The sequence below is a fragment of the Micromys minutus genome, assembly GCF_963924665.1.
Source record: "Micromys minutus genome assembly, chromosome: 2".
NCBI lineage: Eukaryota > Metazoa > Chordata > Mammalia > Rodentia > Muridae > Micromys > Micromys minutus.
In genome coordinates, this window is record NC_137971.1 from 55,280,738 (window position 1) to 55,298,292 (window position 17,555).

A 17,555-nucleotide genomic window follows, 5' to 3' on the forward strand; every position below is an offset into this window, starting at 1 on the left:
AAGAAGGGTGGGCTCAGGTGGCTGGGCCTGAGGTGAGGCTTGGTCCAGGATGCTCCCCACCTTCCTTTCCACACACATCTAAACCACCACAGCCTGTGCCCCACTTTCTGTTCTCCACCAGGTCCTGACCACAGGCTTCTCTGAGATCCAGATGTTAAGACAAGCTGGTGGGATCCCCGCTATCTGAGAGAAGGGAGAAAGGCCCCTGAGTTCCACCTTTCTTGGCCTCTGAGAGCCAAAGGGCTGCCTCAACAGGATGCTCACCCGTGGCCTGGTGTGGATGGAGGCATGGCATTCCATCTGCTACCAGGGAGGACAACAGCTTCTCTATGGCAGCCGTGCTTACCACAAACCTTGGGTCTTCTTGTCCTTGTAAAGTAGATGCTCACCTGTTCTGACCTCTGTGGAGCTCTGCAGACATCCAATTAGAGTAAATTTCAAGAGCCCCCACCTCTCCCTCCTGGGCAGATGCTCTGGGCAGACACCCATCCTTGCCATGGAGGAGGTTGTGTGCTTGGGCAGACACATATTGGCTGGCTCTATGGCCAGGCCTCCCTCCTCCGCAGGATCGTGACTTTGTGCTTTGACTAACTCCGTGTGACTTCAGTTTGGCCACCCTGGAATTATGCTAATCGGTGTGCAAAAATAAAGAAAGCAAGTTAAGCAAGCTGGGCACGATCCTGTCCATACAGCCACCACTGCCAAGGACCTTGGGGCCAAAGAAGCTCAGATGCACGTCACAGGAGTCAGACAAAGAGGTGGATGGGAGAGTGTTTCTTTACGGTCTGGCTCAGGCAGGGCTCCACCTGGAACTGCTCACTGAGAGCCAAGCACAGGAGAGGGTCGGAGCCAATGAGCCCACCCAGAAAGGCTGTGTTCCGGGGCTGAGGGGTCAGAGTTGCCCAGAAGGCAGAGGAGGGAGGCCTCAGGAGGTATCTGGAGTACACTGGAATCTGCCACAGGAGGAGAGGGTCCCACATGCCATCTATGGCAGCCTCTGAGACCAGGACAGAAACCCCCTTACTGTCCCTTTGGACAGAAGCCACCCAAGAAATCTGCACAGAGAGCTGGGTTTTGAGGCCCTGGTTTGGCCACACCAAGGGACACCCACAGCACTTCTTTGGGTGCCCAGAGACAAACCCACAGACCAGAGACTGGTGCTGTCAGCCTCTGTTTGGCCACCACACGTTTCAACATAAGCCCATCTCTACTTATAAGAAAGGAGTCTGTGAAGGCCCAGGGCAGCCACCCTTATCTGTCCAGTAGCTGTTTCAAAGCCCTTTCTATGTTCATCCTATGCCCAACTCGAGTCACCCCAAGATCTATCAAGTCTTCCTTCTGGAGGTTTGGCAGGTGGCTGCCGTCAATCTCATTGTCCATGAATGTCTCCTTGTGTTCACCCAAGTTCAGACTTTCCAGCCAGTCTGCCACGTCTGGTTTCGTCCACAGGTGGACAGGCTTAGTTGTAAAAGGCTTATTTGAGATTGGCTGTTGCAATATTGAAGGAGATGGCGACCTGCTGCGTCCTGCTGGGTTCAAGCCAAAGAGATCCCCTGCAGGGGACTGGCTCGGAAGGCTAAAGACATCTGAGAGTGTGGGGGAGGGAGAGGCTGCGGCAGCAGACGGAGGGGTGGGCAGAATCTCTTTGCTCAATTCCGTTGGCGAAACCACAGGGCTTGGGGCACGTCTCGGTCCTGAGGTCCTGCTTTCATAGTCAGGGGGCCGGCTCTGCAGGGTGATGGGCTGGGAGGTGCCGGGACGGACAGTGAAGGTGACCGTCGTGCTCCGTGTACCTGAGACAGTGCTCATGACCTCCGGGCTTCTGAAACAGCAACACAGAGAAGAACATCACTTCCAGGTCACTGAGGATCATGGGATGGAAAGGGGAGGCACCCACATCACAGCAGAGGGTCTGCACTGGCAGCGATACAGACTGCCATGCCAGTCAGAGGGGTGTGGGTGGGGCAGGAGGCATCACAGCACAGCAAGCCAGCCACTCACCTGGGCCAGGCTGGAAGGAGCCTGGAGAGACCCCTGTGCAGGCCACAATGAGCCCAGGTCCTCTCCAGCAACATACAAATCCCAGGGGACTCCCCTTTCTGGGCAGCCTGTCAGGGTTCTGCTTAGGGTTAAACTTCCTGGGTTTTGGACAAATGCAGGGCCAGGCTGCTTCAGAAATGCCACACAGGCACGTGGGGTTGGAATAGATTTCCCATGGATGCTCAGGGCACAGAGAATCCAGGTTGCTAGTGTGTCCCAGGCTAAGTTCTGCAGGGGGCCTCTTCACAGGGAACCCTGCCTACCACTGACTTGGATCATTTGACAGCAGGCCTCAGGGTATACCGATGCACTCCTGCATGAAGAGACTTGCTGGCAGGATGGTCTGTCCCTATTACCATAGGAGACAAAAGCCCCCTTTCCCGGGGTGGCCATAGGTGTCCTTCCTGAAACATATGGGTAACTGAAGAATAGGGAGGGACAGGCTCACCTCATAGAGCCTACCTCCTCAGGCCCCGCGGTTGGGTGACTTGCACTGGGAGGAAGTACTTCTGAATGAAGAGGAAGTTCCTGTTCTCACCCACCATTGGGGGGTGGTCGTTTTATGAAATGCATTCCCTGACCCATGTTGGTCAGGGCCCCTGAAGACTTTCTAGCCACACACCTAGGAAGGTGAAGCCTCCTTCCAAATGTGGCTTCTTGCTCCATTGCCAAACTGTAGATAGCACCAGGTGAAAGAAAGTAGGTGCATCTCGTGACTTGGGCTTACCCATGTGATTGTGGACACGCCACACCCACACCCCTCTCATTTCTGGAAAGGTTCGTCCTACACAACCTAGACTGATGTGGCTCAGAGTTTAGTCCACGTCATCATGTGTTGTGTAAACTGGTCAGAATTGAGGGTTCCCCAGTCCACCTCATAACTGTCAGGGTGGGATTCCGGTGTGGTGTCATGGGGCCTGCTTTGAGCTAGACTCCTTACAATGGTGTTGGTACACTAAACTTTAGTCCCCATGTAGAGCACATAGATGCTAGCAGACTAGGACCTTCTCAGAGCTTAAGTGAGGGAAGAGAGTCAGAGGCGACATACGGTTGTCCCTGGACATTACTCTGCCTCTTCCTTTTCCTGGGATGTTGTTTTGCCTGCTGTGTGTTTGGGTGAAGCCATTCGCAGGTTACCTCTCTGTTCTGTGGAATACCCCTACCGAGACTAGTGGCGATTACTTCAAATACTGGACATTGCAGAGGAGAAAGAAGATGTGGGTTTAGTGGGCTAGGATTCTGCTGTGATGGGAGCATCAAACCTGCAGTGGCTTCTGGGAACTGTAGGTATGTGTGGGTCCCAGAGTGCTCCCCCACCAAGGTTTGCTCACAGAACCTTGTCCCTGCAATGCGCAGTTCATCTTAGCAGACCCGAGACAGCCCATCTGGGCTTTGCAGCTTTCAAGAGAATCCTAAAGATTCAGCTTTAGGTACTCATGGAGAAGTGGGCTAGGGACATGTTAAGAGTTGGCAGAACCTGTCATGTCTCCTCCAGTTTTGAGGTTGTAAGGGGAGCCGCTCCAGGTTCCGCCGGAATAAGCATTGCAGTTGTCCAGGGGCTCTTTGTAACTGGGGAGGAGACGCATTTCTAGTATGTGGAACTTCCCTATATGGAAGTGGGGCTACTTTCGGGAGGATGGAGAGCAAGAGGGTGTCCTACAGGAGCTCCTGGGTGCCAGTGAGGCAGTGAAGGGCTAAGAGGGGGCTGTGAAAATTCTGTGCCCTGCACTGACTGGCCTGACCCTGGGTTTGGAGCCACGTGGTTGGCATGCTCATCCTCTGAGGGCCAGCAGACACCTGGGTACTACTCGGAAGGGTCTCTAAGCCAGTACCCGGGACTGATTCAGCAGGCAGCAGCAGCTGCTACTGGGAAGCAAAGGTAGGAGCAGAGACAGTGACACACAGGGAACACACGGATGTCGACAGGCCGCACTTACTTCTGCTCAGCATGACCCTCTTCTGCAAACGGCACCATGGGAGCAAACGGAAACGACACAGGGAACGGTTGAGATGACTCTGCAGAACTGACTGAAAATCAAGGAGAGGCAGCAGCCTCCTCATGGGTGGAAACACGGTAGATGGAACCCAGGCTGAGCACTGCACCTCAGAACCCTCCTGGCAAGCAGCCTAGTGTCTTGGGGGTAGGCACTCCCATGAGCCAGGGAACCTACACTTTGCCTTCTCTGGTGTGCCAGGAGGCAATGAGGAAGAAAGGAAGGAAAGATCTCTGACCAGTGGCTCACAGCTATTTCCTTCACTTGGCTTTGACTTGGAAAGAATGAATCTTTGTTCTCAGTGGACCCAAGCCAACCCGCCCAGGTTAGGGCTTTGCATGAGGTTGACACCACAACATAGTGGTCAGCCTAGCAGTCCTGGCCACATGACTGGGGCCTACCAGTACCCCACCCAGCATGGCAACTGCTGAGTTAAGTTGGACTGGCCTGCCGGCTTTGCTCTGCGCCTTCTGGGTAGCCTGCCTCCTTCCTGGTGAATCACACAGCCATGACTCACTGGATCCTCCTGTGTGCGCAGATCATTATGTTGCTAGGCAACGGCTGGGCTGCTGGGCGGCATATACAGAAGTCTGTTACCCTGATTTAGAATAGATACACACTCACAAACACCCGCCTCTGGGAGGATCATCTCTAGCCTGCTTTTTAAATCGAATTCATTTTAAAAAAAAAAGTGAGAATTAAGAAACAAAACAAAACCAGCCCAAGAACGAACCCAGCTGCTGGCAGCCGCTCTTCAGCTGTCTTCCCTGGCAGGAACTGATGAGCCGGGGAGGGAGATGGGCAGCAGGACTCACACTGTAGTTACTGATTCAGTTGGGACCCCAGCAGAAGTGTGGGCCCGCTGCTCCTCAGGGGCCAGCACTGATGCTAGGTTCTGAGCAACTTGGGTATAGACCCTGAGCCTCAGGCTCGCTTCTGCACGAGGCATTAACTTCTAACCTACCTGTCTTCCTTCCTTCCCTCCCTCTCTCACCTTCTTAAGACTCACTTAACACAGAGTCTCACTGTAGGCCCAGGTTAGTTTAGAACTTGTCGCAATCCCCCTGCCTCAGCCTTCCTAACACTGGCATTGCAGGTAGAAGCCCATTGGACACCAGCCTGCTTTCTTATGAAGCTGCTTTGCCTTTCCAGGCTTCCACACATGGGGTGTGGGAAGGAGTGTCGGGTCTTGTGGTTTGCACTGTGGGAGCAGTACTCTTGCCTCTTTCTGGGGCTGTTCTAGGGTTTGCCCAAGTCTCAGAAGCCCAAACCCCTTCAGCGCTTCTGATCCCAGTACCCTGCAGTCATCATGGGCTCAGAGAACTGTGAGGGCTCTGCTCGATTCAGGTCTCAGGGCCTCTCTCCAGAACGGGAGCAGAAGGAATGACTGTGGGGCACTGCCTGCCTTCCTCTGAGGAAGCTGTTCCAGGCTCAGCACACAATCAGGGTTCCCACCTTGCTCTCAAGTTGCTAGGATAGGAAGGCACCTACTTTAGGAGGAACTGTTCACCTGTGATAGACTCTTGTCAAAAGAGGGATGAGACCAAGAGAGAAGACTTGATGGGGTTGGAGAGATGGCTTAGCGGTTTACAGCACTTGTAGAGGACCAAGGTTCAATTCCCAGCACCCACACACATGGTTCAACCATTTGAAACTCCAGTTCCAGAGGGTCCAATGACCTCTTCTGTCCCCTGCGAGTACTACATGTACATGGTATACATATACACACAAGCGGGCAAAACATCCAATCCACATAAAAATAGATAAATATGTTCTAAGGAGACCCGCCATTTGGCGGTCCAAGGAAGAGACTGTGCAGAGTAGTCACCTCAATATGTGGATAGCGGCGGAAAGTGCCAGGCCGTCCCCAGCAGAGCTCACCTCACTACTGAGGGCTGCTCCTTGCAGTAACTTCACCTTCCTGCTTTGGTTGGTGACTGAGGTACTGGAGCTGCCTGGCAGTGCAGAGCTTGAGATGTCATGGAACAGAAGCCCCTGCTCTGTGATCAGGTGGTCACGGCAGTTTAACAATCATGTTGATACATTTCAGAAATGAGAGGCTGGACTACTACTGGTGACCCATGAGAGCCAGAGAACAAAGGTGGGGGTAGGAAGGCTGGTGGGAGTACAGCAGGGGTGTCAGGGACACCAGGAATGCTGCCTGCACCGGGACCCTGGGGACCTGAACTTCCTCAGTACTGCTGTGTTCCTCCTGAGCTCCTGTGTGCTTCAACAAGGTGAAGGCCAAACTTTGTCCCTCATGGGCTCACCACAAAGAGATGGCAGTTGAGTGAACGCCACGCCCTCAGAGAGAAGCCATGGTGACTCCCTTGAGCACTCGCTACCCTGTGCTCTAGGGGGAGATGAACAGGAGATGAGTTTTTCCATGAATGTTGGAAGAGAGCAGGTTTCATCCTGCTAAGTGATGCCTGGTCTCTGCTCACAGCCAGCTTAGGAGTCCATGCTTATAGACAGGCAGCCGGAGCTACATCTTCAGTGTCTCCAAGGTACCTCTTGTCTCTGGCAACAGACACCACACTCTTCAGCACAGGCCTTGACAGCATCTTCCTTAAGTTACACTCAGCCCAGGAATGTCAACAAACTGGAGTCACTCCTGGTAAGCCATGCTAGGTCTGTGCATGGGTTTTAGCCCTTGGATCCGATCCTGCGTTCCCACAGCATGCTGACTCTTTGCCTGGTGGCCTGACCCCGACTCCCTCACATTGGCACGTAAAGTCTGTTCTGGCCCAGCTTCACATTCTCCACCCACCGTGTCCCAGGTTCCATGCTTCTGGTTTCTGCATAAGTGGCTCCTGCGTGAGCTTTAGGTCACTGAAAAATCACTTCCTCACAGTGTCAGCTCCTTTCTAACCTGACTTTTGGAGTGCCTTTTCTCCTCTGTGGTACTTGTCACATATAGTTCGGTTGTTTGGTTTTGGCCATTTCTCACCTCAAGAGCTGGCACTCCCCAAAGGAACCATGATTTCTTAATGACACATACTTCTCTTAAGTGGCAAATTCTGAGCACCATATGGCACCTGACATCCTGGGCTGTCCTGGGCTGCCTGGGCTATCCTGGGCTGCCTGGGTGGATGATGTTTCCCAGCTGTGGAGACTGCAGTACTCTCTATGGTGAGGCCCTTTTGTCTCTTCTTTCTTGGGCTTGGTACTGGGCTATAGCCAGTGGTAGCAGCTTAGTAACCTCCCTACCATGGCTGGTCATTGGCCCTATGCAGCTTTAACCAGGACACCTAAGTGTTCTGCTTAGATCCATGAAGCAGCAAAGATCAGGCCTGGTGCCTCCATGTGGGCCAGACTCAGATGACTGGAGTCTCAGAAAGTCTAAAGCCTTGTCCAACTGAAGGACATGCCGAGGTTACCCAATAAAATGTTTGCATATCCATTCCACAGGGGCCAAGGCAGACAACTACTACAACCATATCCTCTGAGGGGGAGGGTGGGACTGCAGAGCAGGAGGCGGAGCTACAGAGCAGGAGGCGGAGCTACAGAGCAGGAGGCGGAGCTGCAGAGCAGGAGGCGGAGCTTCAGGGCAAGGGGCTCCATGCTCTGTGCCCAGCCAGGACAGGGAAGCCTGTGGGCAGTTAGAAGAGACAGCAATTGTAGATGCAGACCTCACCCACCAGCTTCTTTCACTTTGGCCTGGTTTGACTTCTAACAGTGAGATTTCTCACAGCTTTGCTCCATGGTTTCTCAGGCGTCCCTGATACCATACACTAATATACATACACACAAATATATTGAAAGAGAGTTCCAGCTGACTCTTTGAATATATTTGTAATTAAATATGTCTAAATTCCACATTGTCCTGATTTGGGGGTCAGTTTAGAATCCCTGGGTATACTAAAGTTAGACTGCTTACACCCCAGGAAGCAAGTAACAGGCCATCGAACTCTCTGCTCCTCCCAAGACTCTGTCCTGGTGCCAGCATAAGACGAGGTCTCTCAGAGCTGGCAAATAGCAAAAGGATCATTATTTTAAATCACAAGCAAAGCTCTTGCCCGTGTACTGAACCACCGAGGAGCACCCCGAGAGCCATCCTTCCCTTGTCGAGTGTGGTCGTTCTTGAGGAAACAGGGTCTCTGTGCTTTAACATGTGTCACTTCAGAGAGCATAGGCAGTCTTCAGTTTCCTCTTGAAACCCTCATTTTTCTCCCCTCAATAATTCTTTTCATCTGAACCTCATTTTGCCCAGGGTCATTCACAACTTAACTTTTAGAAGCATTTACAAGCAGTGGCAAGACGTTCAGACTGAGTGGACCTCCAATTGTTATCCTGGGCCCGCCAGGGAAGGCGACAGAGAGCAATGTGAACAAGTGGCCAGTGCACCCAAGACAAGAGGCCGAGATTGGTCACCTCCAACCCCCACACAAGATGCATCATGGTTCTGTGAACTGCCATCCCGGCCTGTGGTCCTCTGTGTCTGGCAGCCACTGCTGCCATCCCAGGGCCCTAAACCCATGCCCAACCCAGTGCAATCCTTAGATTTGAAAGGGAGGGTCAGAGGCGTGTTTCTTCTACTGCTTGAGGTCAGCAGCTGTCATCTCCCCCTCATTAGCAGGAGAGTTCCAGGTCTAATGGCTGTTCCTGTCTTCTCAGGAGCTCAGTCCTGTAGATGGTCTTCAGTGGTGTGGCCTGTCTCAGAAGCCAGTCCTCAGTCCCAGCTTCTAGAACCTCCCTATAGATCCCTTTGACTCTTTGCCTCAAGACTTCTCTCTGCTGGTTGACGGTCCTGTTGCTGGTACCTATGTGACAGATGCCTGATGTTTGCTCTGTAGGCGTTGTCTAAAGTCCTTGCTGTGAGTGGCCTGGGCCAGGAATAGACTGTTTGGGTGGTGTCAGTTCTTGGCCGCCAGGATTATGCTGGTGATGCTCTCTCTGAGCCCCAAACCCATGTCTGGCACCCACTTAGAACAGGGAAAGATAACAATCCCAGCCCCCAGTGAATGGTAACTTTCTCTCCCTCTTCTAGGAGACACCAGACATTGTCTACCCAGAATAATAAAGGATAGGGGTCATCTGCTGCCGCTTAGAAGGCACCCAGTGAATGCCAGTGGCCATCTCGGCTTCTCTCCTGCTAAAGACTAAGCAGATATTGTAGCCTCTTTTGTCTCCTTGTTAGTCTAACAAGAGAGGCTGCAACACCTGCTTAGCCTCTCTGAAGAATAGACTTAACTAGAGTGGAGGGTTTCTGCAGGCATCCCGTAGCTAGCCGGGAGCCACCGGAGCTTGCTTCTGCCCACAACTTGTATGTAGCAGGTTTCTTGTCTCCGGGCTGCATCCACACACTTCTTTACAACAGTGTTTCTCAAGTCTTCCGTTTACAACCACACCGAAAGGTAACAGGAAGAACTGTGTGGCTCGCAGCCCAAACCTCAAGACTCAAATGCAGTGTGATGTCCCTGATTAATGGACTTGGTTGTTTGAATCAGATGCCTGCCCAGCGGGAGAATAAAGAAGAACTTCATTAGTCAAACCGATGGAACCTAAGCTCGACCGTCGGCCAGAGGCTGAGCGCTGCACACACGGAAACGGAAAGACAGCACGCATGTACATTACACAAATGAACAAAAAAACATAAAGGTCACGAGATAGGACAGGGCCCACGAGGCTGCTGAGTACCATCCTGAAGCCATATAGTCAAGGGGCTGTTCTAGAACCTTCTGTTTGGACTTAGAAAGAATGTTATTCTACCCCCATCCCAGTAGAGGTAGCCTGTAAACCCTACGTGATGCTGGAAATGGCCCATTTGGCTCAGCCGGCAGTGAGTCTTTTGTGATGTCTGCCCCTGGGTGTGAAGATGTTCATCCCGAGCAATGCCCCAGCCCCTTCCGAATCCTCAGCCCCACGGGTGATTACACCCGCATTCAGACACTGGCCACACCGCCCGCCCTCTGGCCGCCTCTGTTGACCAGGTTGGGTTTTAATGGAGCTCTGCCTGCCTTTGAGGTAGTCCTGGCAAAGGGCCGGAGGAAATGGAGCCAGAGACCTGAGCTTTCTTTTGGAAGTGACCATGGGCCTGGTCCCGTGCAATCTGGTTCCTTTATGTGTCTTAAGGAGGGTGTGTCACAGGCTGCGTGGCAGCCATGGCCTTGGCTCTGCTGTAGTCCGGTGACAGGAGGATGGTGGCCACATGGTTATAGCCTAATAGGTGTGGCAGAGGCCATGCAGGTCCCCTCTTCTCGACTGCATAGGTGGCTCCCCAATGGTTTTCCTTGGCCATCACTGGACCACACATCCCCAAGCTGATTTCGAACTTACCTTGGAGCGAGGTTGGCCGACTTGGCTCCCACGGGCAGCTCCAGCCCTTCCCCAGGCTTGACCGATTTCCCCCTGTTCATCTGCTGCAGAATGGAGTTTAGCTCACTAATGACATTTGCCTTTGGGCCTGAGAGAATTGGGCTTTTGACCTCTGTAACGTCACCCCACAACTTGGAGGTCCTTGGCTGGATGACCTTCGCCACACCGGCCTGGGCACTGCCTGGTGGGGGCGGGGGTGCAGGTGGGGGAATCACAAAGCCATCTGTGTCCTCTTCTGGGAGCGTGTCTTGGTAAAGTGCGTTGCTTTTGTGAACAATGGGCTTCATTTTTGGCTTTGGAGGTACTGGGGGCTTGTCAACCACAAAGGCTTGCCCGTCTGCATAGACTGTGCAAGTATCCATGCTCTCCCCGCCCTCCGAGGACAGCGTGGAGATGCTGGACACTGTGGAGATGGTGCTGGTTGTCTCCAGGTGGTGGTCACTGCTACTCCGGCTGTCCACCTCCTCGATCCCCGAGTCGGTGACCGCGTCGAAGCTTTCGGGGGGTGGCAGGAATGAGGGCAGACAGTTTGAGATGCCGGCTGGCTTCTTACTGTCTGTGGAGTTGGCTGGTTGGCTGGAGTTCAACGAAGGGGGCTGAGGGGTGTCGCTTTTCTTCTGCTTGACCAGGTCAGCCAGAGCGGGAACTGAAGCTGCCCGGTCATCGGGGATATCAAAACTATTGGCGAATTCCAGGGGAGGAGGCAATGGTTCTGTGAAAAGAAAGTCCTCATCCAAGTCCACGGACGCCAGAGGGGGAGGGGGTATGCGGAATGGCAGAATCACCGCCTCTTCCACGGAGCCCGCAGCCACAATGGTCCTGCCGGGCGCAGTGGCGGGCTCTGGGGCAGCGGAGATCTGTAAAGCACCTTCGGTTTTGGGAACGCCTTCTGGCACTGTGGAGGGTGAGTGGTCTGGCTTTGTATCCCCATCCTCTCTATCCTCCTCTTCCTCCAGGGGTGGCCCCGCCATGGGAACATCTACCGTGTGCACCATCAGTAGGCCGGCAGACTTCTGCTGGGCAGTGTCCATGATGTTGATCAGCATGTTCTTCTTGTCATCAGCCCTCCGGTCCTTGCTCAAGTCTGTCTCGTACTTGTTCTCTGTCTCTTGCCGCCGCAGGGGACCCCTGGTGTTCTGTCTGGTGACCGGTGGAAAGCCGGACTCCACACTGGGCCGCATTTTGGTATCGATGTAGAGAGGCTTGTTAAGGTCGGCCTTGGGGGCCTCCCCCTTGTGCCCCTGTCGGGACTCCTGCATGGCTCGGTCCCTGGCAGAGAGTGCCAGGGCCAGTGGGGAGCTGGGGTCGAGCAGCCGCCCTGTGAGTGGATGCACGTAATTCTCAGGGCTGGTCGGGCTGCTGCTCTTGAGGGGAGCTGCTGGGCCACCCTCAGGCCCCTTGGCTTTGGATGTGGAACTCAGGGGTCCCCCAGGTTCCCCCTGAGCACCAGCCTCACCGCCACCTAGGAAGTGGTTTTCCAGCTCCCTGGGTGCTGCCCCGGGGGTAGGCAATAGTGGCTGTTCCGTTTCATCCTCATCACCAAACCCACCCTCCTCGGGGAACTTGGAGGGCTGCATCTGGGAAGCGGGTGGCCCCAGACCCACGTCCTCGTCTCCCAGGTCTGTGGAGAGGAAGGCCGGGGAATTCCTCCTGGCTTCCAGACGCTTCTCTCGGTCACGCACGGCTCCAGCGATGGCTGCAGCAAAGGGGCTGCTGACGGTGAGGCTGTCATCTGGCCGCAGCTGGCCAGGCTCGGTTGTCTGGGGGTCGATCTCCATGCTGCTACCCTGGCTGCTCTTGCCGCTGCTGCTGGTAGAGGGTTCCTTGACGATGATAGTTGGGATGGGGATGGAACATGTCTTCTCAGGGCTGTCCTCCACATTGGACTGTTTTACCAGCATGCCCTTCCGCCTGGCTGGCTTGGCAGGGACATAGACAGCCTTGCTGGCTATCTTTCCCACCTCGGAGTACGGGTTCTCAGGCATCTGTCCCCGCTTGGTGCGGAAGGCAGCCTGTGGGGCGGGGCCGCGGCTGTAGACATCTTCTGAGTCCAGAGAAAAGCGGTCCAGCTCTCTCCTGTAGAACATCCCCTTTTCCCGCATCATGGTGGCCACAGTGTCAGACCTGGTGGCTGGGGGCACCTTGGCGACAGGGTTCTGATTGAATGCAGGCTTAATTGTCCCATAGACTCTTGGAGTCGGGGACCTGGGACAGTTGTATGTGGTAGGGGAAGGTGGAGGGGGAGAGGGGGGCACAGATTGTGGAGGAGGAGGGATGTCCTCAGAAGTGTCCGGCATGGACAAGCTTCGGGTGAACTTCAGCATTGGGGGAGCCAGAAACTGCCGCTCTTCCTCTGTTATCCCTGCAAGCAGAGAACACAGTGTTTTAAGCCCAGCAACCGAAAAGCACACCGGAGTCCTCAGGACTGAGCAACACACTGTGTTCCCACAGACGCAGACAGTAGACAATTGTTAGGAAGCACAGCACAGGCCAGGATGCTGCCGTTAGTCACACGCCTTCTAGGAGCCAGAAACAGAAAGACAGGCATTGGGTGTAGTGTAGGGATTTGCTTCTCTGGGACATACAGTGGTGTGTGGAGTGAGGTGAGGGTGACAAGTGTCCAAAGCAAGTCCAAGCCCTGGCAACATGAACCCAAAGCTGTGGCCGTGGGTATAAGTGTGCAGGTGTATGGTGGCATCGGGCTTTGTATCTTTCAGGTCTGGTGAGAGCTCCTCAGGGACCGAGGCTCTCATCTGACTCGCTGAGGGGCCAAATGGGTGGCATAAAGGTCAAGGTTGCTGTCCCTCCTGTCCAGTTAGCAGGAAGACCTGCTGCCTTGCTAGAGTAGCTGTCTGCCTAGTGGTGTCCCAAATGTGTAAGGAGGAATGGCTACTGTCACTGTGTGGTCTTCTCCAAGGGGACATTGAGGAGTTTTGCCACCTGCTCCCTCTGGGCCACACTGAAGGCTCTTTGTGTGTTGAATTCCTCAGACCTCAGTAGGTGGCTGGCTTGGAAGACAGGGCCATTCTGGCACAGACTGTATCCATGAGGACAAGGGGACTTGATTTCTTCACCTAGTCCTTGGGGCAGAGCAGCTACAGGTTGCCGGTTTGCTACTCCATGCCAGCTGCCCATCTCCACAGAAACTCTGACATGGGCCTGTAGGACTCTCTAGAGAGCTGAGGTTGGCTGTGATGATTAATCAAGCTTGGGTGACTTGGCACAAAGGCAGAACCATGTTTTGAGATCTGACTGGTAATAGTGTGTGGGTATGACCACGAGTGGGGAATGTGGCTGAGGGCGCAGTGTGACCTGAGCTTTCTCTGGGTGTATATGTACCAGCTGGTGTGACAGTACAGCCTAAGACATACAGACAGAAGCAGTGTACACAGCGCAGACACCAAGGATGAGTTCTCAACACAGGGGCATGCAGGTTTTCAGAGGCAACAAAATGAATTACTTGAAAAAAAAAAAAAAAAAAGATCCCAGGACAAACTACAGTCACTTATTCCATAAAAACTTCCATCTGATAAGGGTATTCCAAATTGAACATACTCCAGTGGGAGGCTAATTTGGCATCTCAGAGGTCTCTTGCTGAAGGAGATCTCTGCGGACCATTCACTGAGTTTTCGCCTAATCGTGACATTCCCAAGGAGTAATAATTTAAGAATACCCCCTATAAAGTAAACTGGGATACATTCAAGTTACAGATTCCAAACTGGGGGGTTCACTGACCTGATAGAAAGATTCTGCTGTCTGACAGGAGGAAATCAACTGTTATTAGCCAGAAAGATCCAGAAATACAACAAGGCGTGTGTATAGCTATGCCCGGCCCTGACTGTGCCAGGGGTGGGCGGGTCACCCAAGCTGCAGACACTACCATGGTCATTACCGCCTAGATGCCGCCTCCTGCCTCCTCCTCTGACTAAAAACAGACATGCCATGTCACTGGCAGCATCACCAGGAGGAGCTTCCGGAACACACAGAGCTATGTTCCTTCCTGGTGGTGCCCTGTTGAGGCTGGAGGTTGAATATCCCTTCTCTTTACATGGTAAGGCTCCACTGTGCCCAGCCGTAGCCTAGGCTTCCAGAAAGTTTATGTGGTAAGGACCACATTGAGGTTTCTCCTGTCTTGAGGGGTCAGGTTTACCTTGCCCTGTCCAAGCCAGTGAAGGAAATGGGATGTTAGCGAGGAAGGCAAGCTGCTTTCTGACACACAACGCTTCAGACCTGACCCGGCCACCCGGAGAAGTATGTCCCTTGAGCTCAGCCTATGAAACATTGACTGGAGGGGGTCTGCCCACTCTGCCCACCCTCCTCCCTGTTCCCCTGGCTGCTACTGTCAGTAGATTAGAGAAACCACTCTAAAGGAAGGTTTCATATCCCACCATGTTCAAGGGACTGTCTGTTGGAGAGAAGCTGAGGACCTGCCCTCTGGTAGGCAGGCCTGGTGGAGAGTTGCTAGGGTCTAGGTTCCAAGGCAACCATGGGGCCTAGAGACAGGAGCCCAGAATCCCTGAGGAATGGAGGGCTGTGTCTGAAAGCTTAGGGGCAACGTCTTCGGGTGGAGGGTCACGCTTCTTACCTATCGATTTCTGCCTTCGCATCGTACCTCGAGGGAGGCCCAGAAATGGGCCTTTCGGGCTCCCAGGGACCGTGGGCGTCATTACAGCAATCCCTTGGCGCTCGTACACAGACTGCAAACCAGAGAGCCAGGTGAGGTGCATCCCTGGGAGCCCCACCCATGGTGACAGGGCCAGAGGCCACAGGAAGCTCTGGAAGCTTTGGGTATCAATCACCATGGCTTCCTCAGGCCATGCCCTCCCCATGTTCCGTTTAGCTCCTGTGCATATGATACCAGCATGCCCAACAGGCAGTCATACTCTGCTGAGACATTCACCCAGCCAGTCAGCAGAGGAGCTCATGAAGAATAGGGCCAGGGTAGCTGACCCATGGGGAAAGGCACAGTGTAGTAGGCAGTGGGGTCTGATCCAGGCCATGTCCCGCTTGGATCCTCACGCCCTGTAACCTCAGTCAAATCCTCAGCTTGGATTCTGTTTTCCTCTTCCAGGTGCTATAGAGGTGGCGAGGTACCAAGCCTGTGCAAGTGAGGATGCCTGACCTGTTAGAACTGCCAAGCGATCCTGGAGAGTGTCACAGGGACTGCAGAGGGCCATCCCTCCTCTGGCCTGAAGGTGGACTCTCAGAGAGCATCTGCCTGCCCCCTCTCAGCTGGTATACCTTGGCTGTTTTGTCTGATAGACGGAGACAGCTGCCCAGCTATGCTCCACAGCCCTGGGAGAGACTTGGGAAAGATTGGCCACTGACCCTAGAATCTGAGGCTGGAAAGGTAGGATGCTGGCCCCTGGGAGGTCAAAGAACCTGTTTCATAGGGCTATCAGGTTGAAGAGTACCAGGGTGGAGTGTGGGTGTGTTGAAGGCCAGGGTTTCTCCCTATGGGATTCTGAGGGGGAGGAGTGAGTATCTGAACTTTGGGGGTGTCTATTTTATTGCTTATCTTATAAAACTCTTACAAAATTCAGGGCAACTGTAGGTGTCACTGTGTAAAATGGCTGGATTAAACCAAGTCAGTCTGAAAGTGAGTCAGAGAAAATACTCAGCTATGGGGTGGAACAGTTAGTGCTCAGACCTGGCGCTGGATTGTGATGGTGAACAGAAACCAGAATGAGGTACCAAGTGGTTCAAAGATCTCACTTTTGTCCAGGACTCACTCCTGGCTCCTGGGAAACTCGTTGCCTCTTTACTGGGAGTGTTGTTTTACTTGGGATGGGTGGGCACAGTGACAGGACCTGCTGCAAGTTGGCATCTGGTGCCTCCCATGCACAACGAAGACCAACACATTAAGCCACTTTCCTTCTAAGGATGCTGTCACCCCGCCTCAGAGCACCTGCCAAGTGTTTGTGCAGAGGACCACAGAGTGTGATGTTCTGCTCTGACAAGGAGCACTGCCTGAGGAGCACTCACTCCCAAAGCCCCTATGTCTAAGGTCTGTTTGTTAGACACTTGGAGGGACGCCCTCAAGGTTTGGGGCTCTGTGGATAAACCCAGGTAAAGGTGGCATGCAGGAGCGGTAAGAGATGCTTCAGCCTAGTGACTGACTTGCTGTAGGTCTGTGCTGGATCAGAGTGGTAGCTCCTGGAAATTGGCTCCGAACACACACAGAGAGGGCTTGTGAAGGCCAGCTGCTGAATTGACCTGCTGCTGCCTGCATGCCAAACCCTCTGCCTGCCTGCCCGCCAGCCAGGCCAGCCCAAACCCTACTTGGTTCCATTCACTCACATTCACATCAGAGGCAGCTGGAAAGCACCGGCTTGTGGGCCGCTGTTTGATGGTTGCCACCCTGGATTCTATGGCCACATTCTCTGCAGTCCTGGAGGGCTTGGAGGCTGGGACAATCTCTTCCGGTTTATCTAAAAGACAAAGTAAGTTTTGCAGTGGTTTAGTCTCATGGACACCTGGAGGGTGGGTGGGCTCAGGAGAATTCAGGGATGCGGCCACTGTTCATATGCCTGGACTATAGGTAGGCTGTGGTGTGGTGAGCAGGCATGCATCCATGTCCCCTCCACATGTCCTACTAGGGGGTCCACTGTGCAGCCCCTCGCCTGCCTGAGGTGTGTGACTAACTGGACAAAGATAGCAGGAGACCTCTGCATCTCAGCCTGCCCCCTTGGAGAGTGCTATACCACCCAGGACCTGTGACTCAGCCATCTTCAGGTATGACAAATGGGATTTGCTATTGATAAGTGTTAATTAGAAGCAGGGTTTCATTGTGTAGCTCAGGCTGGCCTTGAACTTTAGTTTCTCCTTTACCAGTCTTCTAAGAGTTGACATTATAGGCCTGTGCCACCAGGTGTACACACACACACACACACACACACACACACACACACACACACATTTCAAGGCTGGAATGTTGACTGTGATTAGTAAGCTAGACAGGAACCCCAGACCTCTGAACAGACGCTGCATAGGGAACTTTCTATTTATCCTTCCCATGTTAGAACATCTCTAGATCTAAAAAATAAAAACCAAATCTCAAGGAGTCCCAGAAAGTGGAAAAACAAAACAAACAAAAAACAGGACAAAACAAAACACTAAAAGCTTTTTGTTTAAACTTGAAAACTAAAACTTGTTCTAGAAGGACCCTGACACCAGTTTAGCTCTAAGACAACTGAGATCTTG

The 17,555-nt window shown here is 53.4% G+C and overlaps 1 protein-coding gene across 2 annotated transcripts in view; it reads right to left on the reverse strand.

Moving 5' to 3' along the window:
* Positions 1-1,251: 1,251 nt before the first annotated feature.
* The window catches only part of SHANK2 (SH3 and multiple ankyrin repeat domains 2), a gene marked incomplete at both ends in the record, with an annotated part of 372,055 nt that continues 355,751 nt past the window's right edge, over positions 1,252-17,555 (reverse strand). For both annotated transcript variants that reach the window (XM_080911817.1, XM_080911816.1), the window contains 5 exons: positions 1,252-1,822; positions 10,314-12,714; positions 14,088-14,108; positions 14,938-15,049; positions 16,653-16,783. In XM_080911817.1, coding sequence (XP_080767943.1) covers positions 1,252-1,822; positions 10,314-12,714; positions 14,088-14,108; positions 14,938-15,049; positions 16,653-16,783 — 3,236 coding nt within the window. The remainder of the gene's footprint in view (positions 1,823-10,313; positions 12,715-14,087; positions 14,109-14,937; positions 15,050-16,652; positions 16,784-17,555) is intronic.